General features: G+C 38.6%; 1 protein-coding gene across 6 annotated transcripts in view; it reads right to left on the bottom strand.

Moving 5' to 3' along the window:
* Nucleotides 1–2,835: 2,835 nt before the first annotated feature.
* RHOBTB3 (Rho related BTB domain containing 3) overlaps nucleotides 2,836–8,247 on the bottom strand; it is a 28,444-nt gene continuing 23,032 nt past the window's right edge. For 4 of the 6 annotated variants that reach the window (XM_068667069.1, XM_068667071.1, XM_068667067.1 and 1 more), the window contains 3 exons: nucleotides 8,005–8,171; nucleotides 6,582–6,678; nucleotides 2,836–3,766 (listed from right to left, as the gene is read on the bottom strand). In XM_068667069.1, coding sequence (XP_068523170.1) covers nucleotides 3,651–3,766; nucleotides 6,582–6,678; nucleotides 8,005–8,171 — 380 coding nt within the window. In that variant the 3' untranslated portion in view covers nucleotides 2,836–3,650. Of the gene's footprint in view, nucleotides 3,767–6,581; nucleotides 6,679–6,699; nucleotides 7,061–8,004; nucleotides 8,172–8,247 lie in introns of those variants that run through there. The other 2 variants (XM_068667072.1, XM_068667070.1) reach the window with 2 other exon arrangements.

The raw sequence follows: 8,247 nt of genomic DNA, 5'->3' as shown, positions 1-8,247 counted from the left end.
GTCAGCTTCTTCTTGCCTCATTATCTCTGAATCATTGTTGGGAACTAACAAGACACAGATTAGCTGTTCTTTGCTGCATCACTAACAAGAAAAGCTATTTGAAGTACCTTACACATTTCTTCTACCCTTTATATGATTCAATGAAGACTTTGCCTGGGCTTGTTAAAGGACAGCTAACAACCCAGATGACAATGTGATCCTAATTTCAGATATGAATAAGCAGCTAAATCCCCTTTGCTTGACACAGCACCGTTCACTAAAATTTTCAGAATTTTTCATCTCACAACCATGTGAAGAAAGCAAAAAATGTTAAAATGCCATCAAATGCAATGCATCTTAATTTAGGGTCTGGAGTAATATTGCAGTACAAATAATTCCTTATCTGTCCCCTCACTTACCACATTGCACATAAATGATAAGTTAATAAGCTACAAAAATGTTTCCATTGCAATGCTCAAATATTCTAATACAAATGGGAAAATAACCATGAGACCGACTAGAGAAAATCTTTTTATTTTGTAACAACAACAAAAAAAAAATATTAAATCTAATAACATGTACATTTAATCACAGTATGTTAAAAGAAAAAAAAAAAACACATAGGAAATGGTGAGTTTCAGTACATGCTTAATAAAATAACTTCTCTTCCTTCTATTTATTAATTTTTATTTAAAAAACAAACAAACAAAAAACAACACTATAGATTCTTAACTATAATAAGGACTATAATAAGGTTAACTGTTAGTGCAGAAACTTTCCACGTTAGTCTCTGTAGAGCTCCATGCTAGGTTGGAAGAAGCCTACACATGTATCAATACAGCAAGAATGATACTGTGCAAGCTCTTACACAACAAATTTTCTTCTAACAGTGGATTTTTAGACTTAGCTTTAGTGAGAGACTGAAGTTAAATTTCTAATTAAATGTCAGTCCTAAAATGTCATCCCAAACCCTCTAAAACCTGCTCAGCTCCCGCCTAAGTACCCAAATTCACCACCTGCTCCTTCCTTTGAGCCTAAGGTGCCTGATGCTCTCAGAGTTGGGAGATGCTGGGACCTGTGCAAGCCCCGTGGCTTGGCACTGGGATGTTTGGGTCTCCCCACCCAAGCACTGGGGGCTCTCTGCTGCCCTGCGGGTTATGTAAGAAATGTAGGTTTGAAACCCCATCAGGTTGCGGCCATCACTGGTTCTTTGGACTCTATTTAGAGGCAAATCCTAATTCTCCTCAGAGCAAAAATGTTCTTGTGGGCAGTTACGAGAACTGAAAACTGAATCTGTCAACAATACATTAAACTGTTTATCAGAACGTGGCAAGTCTGTTTTAAAGAGAAGTGGATGTTGCTAGCAAGATAACTCTGTGCATTGCAAGTGGATGTTACTAGTAAGATAACTCTACGTGAAACATCTGAAAGAGTACATTTCCTGCTCTAGCACATAAATTTTCCTCCTCCCACATTTTACTCTTTTCAAAGCCACTAGTCTGAATAATATTTTTCAGCTTCTTCATAATTTTTACTTTATACTATAGCTAACATCCTAACGTGTTATGCAAAGTTATTCACAAATACCAAACTCAGTGGTGCCTTAATTCCTGACTATCCAAAATCTATATGTTCCTACATGTATCAAAATACTAATAAATTTGCCAACAGCAACTAACCAAGCATCATGACCTACTCTCAGCTGTGTTTTAGAATGTTAGTCAGCTTTAAAAATAGCTTCAAGATAAATACATTTCTACAGAAAATCATCATACTGAATAAAAATAAGAATTTATAATTACAGTTTTTCTAAGAATTTACATTTTTCAGATGTTCTATGTCTGCAAAGTTAGCATATTTCCACCTGATACAGGTGGCGTTATGGGGATACTCTATAAGATGAAAAACTGTTTTAATGTCTGAAGAGTAATATGCAGTGTATCTATGAATTCGTAATAAATACTGTCACACTGCTTGGCTTCTCAGTATAAAATGTGTGATTACCACTGACTGTAACACATAATACCAAAATATTTCTCTTGGTTGGATACAAAGTTCATATTCCCATAAAGCCTATTTTAAATGCCTATAAAACATTTACATAAAGTTAAAATAGCATTTTGTTATACCTTATCTACTTATGTTATCGGCAACATATTATCTTTTAACAGAAAAAAAAAAAAAGGGAAAGCTCTCAAGACACTGAAAATTTAGGACTGCATGCAACACATTCACACAATTTTTGTCTCGGTTTTGTACAAGAAGTCCTTGTGAGGCATATAAATGTATCTTCTCTCAGTCGCCAGTGATGGAAGCACATCTGTGACCAAGCATGTTTCAGGTACCCAGGAAAGTTATGGTTCAGCTGTGTGCTCATTTTTGCTCATTACTTTATGGTCCAATAAAATGTAAGTTTTAGTCTTATCTATTAATTTATGCCTAGAATTTCTATTTTTCTACTAAAATGGTATCATAACTTTAGGGAGGAAATAAAAACTTTAAATTTCAATTCAATACATATTACTTTTCTAATAATTTTTCTTCGCTATTTTCAGTTTTATTTAGTGGTCTTGAAAAAGTGACTTAATGTTCTGTATTTCTAACTGCTTATATGCAACATGTGGATAGTTATATCTCCTCTTTAAAGAACTTTAAGATTTCCAGGTGACACGTTAAAAATAAAAATGATTTATCATTCTTATCTAATGCAAAACTAACTTTAGAATTTTTAGCCTGTAGCAGCCAGCTGAGTCATAATGTATTTCTTACTTTATTGTTTGTCCCAGAATAGTACGAAAAAAACCTCTGCATAATATCACCAGGAAAAAAAAAAAAAAATGATTCTAGCACAGAATATGAAAGAACAATCTACCTATGAAATTTTATTGAAATATAAAAATAATCCATATAAGGATTTTACAACAGGTGATGTTCCTCATAGGACCATCGTACCTAGCTGTAGGCCACCTCCTTCCACCATTAGGACACTGATTTCAAACATTGATGCTAGGACTTCTGACCATGAGACCCACTTTTACCAGAAAAGTCACTACTGCCAGTGAGTTTTCTCCCACAGAACGTTTGAATGACTGTTTGCTCCCTGCCTATAAGAGCTCCACTGAAAGTAAAAACCTATTTGAAGTATAAAATGAATGCTTACTAAAATATGAATTAAGCTTACCCTTTATTTTGCAAACCAATAAATGCTGCAGTAAATTTTTGTGTTCTGAGATATTTAAAGGACTTAAGAGTTGGCTTCTCAGCTTGCTTACTCTGCTACTCTTGTATTGTTTGCAGATGTAGAAAAAAAAATATTTGTTTTCAACAACTTTACAGCTGAAAATAACCATGAACACCACTAAAAATTAGTAATAAAGAACTTAAAAGGGGGAACAGATGCCAGTCATGACATGGCCTGGTTGAATTCCCATGAATGTGAAATCCTTATGCTTGAAATAATTCTTCTTCCTTAAAGCAGTAAGAACTGTATCATGAAAGTAGAATCATTTATTATCAAAGCAAATACTATTAGTAAGTGCACTACAGTATTGCATATAATGTTCTAGGAACATCAGTGTTTATTTTTTGCTGTTGATACTATTTTTATGCTCCATATAATCCCCAATCAGAGGTTTCCCAGTCGAGTTGCACTTCGATTATGTCCAGTCTCCTTACATTACTGCACAATGACATTTCTGAGAGTGGATGTAATTCCTGTATTCAGCAAGTTGCTTCAGGTACATGTTGGACGGCCATCTGTGCATCTCTACAAAATTGCGCTCCTCCACTAAACAATGCAATAAATGAATTAAATGTAATATACAGACGGGTATGAGTGTACAGGCTGCACAAAGTTTCTTAAAATTGGTTTTAAAACATCACAGATATAAATACAATATAAAAAGTAAAGTTGGAATGAATGATGGCATCCATTTCATCAAGAACTTAGTTTTGTACCCATGATACAAAAGTTTGACATGATGTTCCATTGCTATTAAGTCAGCAGTAAATACGTTACTTAATAACATGGATACAACACTCATTCCAAGAGCAGAGAGATCCCCCTAAAGATGGATACTCTTTATTCTTAGAAGACAAACTAAACTGCAAGAGCTTTTCCATACCATAACATTGCAGGTGAGGGTATTTCAATCCTTACACCAATTGTTTGAGATTACAAAAAGCAAGGTAAAGAGGGCGACTAGGAATTTATCAAGATTTTTGTCTTTTGTGCCATGTTTTCTGTCACTGACAATATAAAATCATGTAACAGGTATTAGTCACATTGCTTAGGTGAATTTGCTCTGCCTTTGCAGAACAATGCCTTTTCACTACTGAAGCCCACAGCCCTATAGCTCCTGGGTCGCCCTGCAGCAGCAGCTGCCTGGCCAGGTGGGACAGAGACCCGAACCCAGGCACCCAAAGAGCAGCAAGGCCAGGGAAGTTATGTTGGTAATGGGCAACAGGCAGCATCTTTCATTTGTCTGCAGCAAAATGCAGAGCTGCTTTTGATGATTTCAGGGTTTCAGCTGTAGGAAAGTAACTAGAAATCAGCTACTCCCTGGTCAAATGTTCTTGAAACCAGAGGTGATGCTACATTGTGATGTTCTGAACAATACAGGTCAACTACCAGTAACTGCTGCTTTCTGAGGAGCGAGCTGCCCACCGGAGCTGTACCTGCGAGAGCACTTGTGCCCTGGCAGGTCAGAACAAGACATTTTCACCTGATCCACCTGTGTTTACATTTGCACTTTTCTTTCTTTCCCCCACCTTGCCCAGTGCAAGTTCAGTAGAGCGGAGCGTGTCAATCCCTCAACAAATCATCTGGTAGAGACTGGGAGGAAAGAGAACAGCAAAGGGCAGACTACCAAAACCTCGAAGAATACCTGTCGGGCACCCTTTTCCCTTGAGTGAATATGAGCACTTTCCACCAGGAGCTGGCCTCAAAAATGGGTGTCCGTCACCGCTGAGATTTCAGACACCTCGCCAAAGAGCCAACAGCCACATCAGCCCTGGGTGCTTCACAAGGGGTGAGGGCACAGAGGACACTCCAGGTGATGGCACAGCAAACATTTGGTGTGGTAATATTGTACAGCTCATCCCCAAGCTACTCGGGCACTGTCAGAGCATGTCCTGACCGTTAGTAGAAGTCTCCTAAGTTTCACTTGCACAACTCTCACAGGAGGCTCGTACACAGACTGACATCCACCTGGGTAGCTGCAGATGCAGGCAGAAGCACACTTACAGCTTCCCACAGCAGAAAAACATCACTTAATAAACAAATTTCTTAGAAATTCTGGATCCATACAGGTAAAATAATATTTATCCTGCTGACGTTGATAGTGAAAAGCAGCAGTAGACCTTAAAGCCTTTAGCATAGCTATCTGAAGCTGAGCCTCTTGATGGAGCTCTTTCAGCACTAAGAAATAATTTATGGTGAGTGTGAAGAGACCTGCTGTGCTCAAAGAAAGTGGACTACCTCAGGGGCTGCCTGTGAAAGCCTGAGTCTCAGACAGTGTCCTGAATGTGGTGGTAGCACCCTTCCAGACAGGAGAAGCTCAGGAAGGGTGAAGCCCCGCAGCCAGGGAGGTTCAGACACGCACACTCTGCCACCCCAACCAGCAGGAAGGAGAGCAAACCAGGCCTGAGGAGGATGAACCCCCATGTGGATGACTCCCACCAGCACAGGTATCCTGCTCCCAGACGTGATCCATTTCTGACTGCATAAAATGGGTCTTTAGAAGGTGGGCAGATGGCCCAATGGAGGATAGAGCCCACGTCCAAACAAAGCAAGGAGGACCCAGCCCTCCTTCCTTTGTTCATAACAGTCACAAATCCGTCATCACACAGAGAGATACAAGCCATAAAAATGGGGAAAAAAGACTTTTATACAATTCAGGGCCAAAGAGAGCGTCAGTGCACTACAAAGAATTTCCTTCTGAAGACACTGACCCCCTACAAACAGCCCGAATATAATCCCCAGGCCCAAGAGCTGCACCTGCCAAAACCACCTTCACTTGAGTGACAAAAAGTCCTGCAGGCAACAGGAAAAACTTTCTGGAATTACATGTCAGGAAACAAATATAGTCAGGGTTGAAAAATAAATCTCAATTCCCTGGAAGAACCTGGATTTAATTACTTGAAAAGGATGTTAGTTAGTTTCTTGGTTTCAAAATATCTGCTGGAGACTACAACAGGAATCCTTTTTTCCATGGACAAAAATCCCCACCCTTAAACAGCAGGTACTGGAAGTGACTCAATACAGACCACACAAACTTACAGACGTAAGGGTGTGCTAGGGCTGAGATATGATGACCACATTGCCCTCGTCAGTTCAGCTCTGGGTGGGACCAACTGTGCTAGTCGTCAGCACAGGGATCAAAGACAAGGGTGCGGGGTGCTGGCTGCACTGCCCTCTGTGTGCCTCATGCTTGTTGTACACCAGGGTGGTGAACCGAAAGGCTTCGTATTTGCTCTAGATTATATAGCTAAGTAAGTCCTAATCATCATATGCAGAAGTAGCATTCTTCAGCATCACACTTCTAATCTAAGCAGAACGGAAAAACATTTCATTATTTTTAAAAATAATTGGTAAGGGCTACCTGAAAGATCTTGAAATTCAGGCTTTTGACTGAAGATGAGGTAGTTAGTGGCGATAAAATGGAGAAGCCAAGTTGAAAGGCAATCAGAATTGTGAAACTGCAAGAAGAAAGGAGATACAAGCAACACTTTTAATACTACCAAGTCTAAGAGTACAGGAGAAAAACAACCACACCTCCCATGCCAAAATGTATCAGATTACCACTGTCAGCACAGCAGTATTATTAGATGAATTTTTTACAGGAGGAGATAAAAAAGTCACTGGCAGAAATACTTAAACAGATGTTGACTTTTGAATGAATGATAAAACTGCCCTCCTCAAGCTGTGTGATCTAATCCATAGGTCTTTTGGTCATGAACCCTGAAACTTTTGGCTTCTGCATATTAGCAGAACTTCAGAAAAAGTCATACAGGAGCATCCTCTACCTCCTCTGTGGCTCAGTGAGCAGGGTATTCTCATAGCTCCAGTGGCTGGAGCCCCCTGGGGGACAGAAGCAAATCTGTATGTGTGAGAGGTTCACCATCCGTCCTGGATGCACCTAGGTTGATTTCGAAACAGCAGCAAAGCCCAGTAGCATAACATTCAGAGCTGAAAATCCAGTGAGACAGTTCAGGTGCTGCCAGTGAAGGAAATGCCGTGGAAATCCCTACTAACTTACTGAAATATTGGCACAAAAGGAGAATAACTTTTAAAACACACCTTTTAAAAAACGCAGTTAAGAAGATGTATTTTTAATAAGATGTACATCATCACATGCATTCACAGAGAGAAAGCCTGTAAGTATATAAACTAGTGTCCTATCTCCTGTGGCAACTCAGAAACAGGAGGTAAAAGCTATGTCGCTTTTACTAATCAGAACATTTCAGAATTGGGTTCACTTTTAAAGAAAAAAGTGTTTCATTACTGTAAATCAACAGGTTGCTTCTTTATGTATCTCCCAATATATAATAAATTTAATTCGTCTTATTCTCTTTTTATGACCAATGGCATTTTGCTCTCTCTTTTTTCTCCATAAAATCCTTCTTTGGATTTTGTCACAGAGATTTTCTGTGACAGTTAGATATAATACAATTTTCTTTTTGATTAAAAAAAGAGGTACTGCATCTTCAGTTGCCTTAAATGCACCTTTTTGGCAGGAATAACAATAAAGCTGAATTACTGCAATGTGTCACTGATGAAGAAAATTGCACAAAATATGATATGACTGTAATTTCTGCAATAAAAGGTTGATGAAGACCTTATTTTATCCACCCTTGTGCCACTAAAAATCCATAAGCACCAGATTATATCAACACTTGTCCTTGAAAGTGAAATTATTAAGATCTAAAAAATCATAACAGTTAGGATTAAAAAAATAAAAATAAAAATCCCTCCACTAATTATGGTGACCATATACATTCTGATTTAATATATAAAATCCATACCTTAGCTTTTTTGAGCAAGCTAACAATACTGAGACTTGTGGTCGCCAGTTCTCTACTAGGCATGCTCTGAAGCTGTGTGATAATGTACAGCTCACAGATATGCTGGAGTCTCATTACTTGGTACATCTCTGCACAGATCAAGAGGGACATAGCTTGGAGAATACTAGCTGAAAAACAACAGAATAACAGTTACAAGTACTTTACTTTTTTGAGAAGACACTCAAAAGCTGCTTTTCACAGAAT

Source organism: Anas acuta, chromosome Z (assembly GCF_963932015.1).
Source record: "Anas acuta chromosome Z, bAnaAcu1.1, whole genome shotgun sequence".
In the NCBI taxonomy this organism is placed as follows: domain Eukaryota; kingdom Metazoa; phylum Chordata; class Aves; order Anseriformes; family Anatidae; genus Anas; species Anas acuta.
The sequence above is the reverse complement of the archived record's forward strand: the minus strand, read 5'-3'. Positions and strand labels throughout refer to the sequence as shown.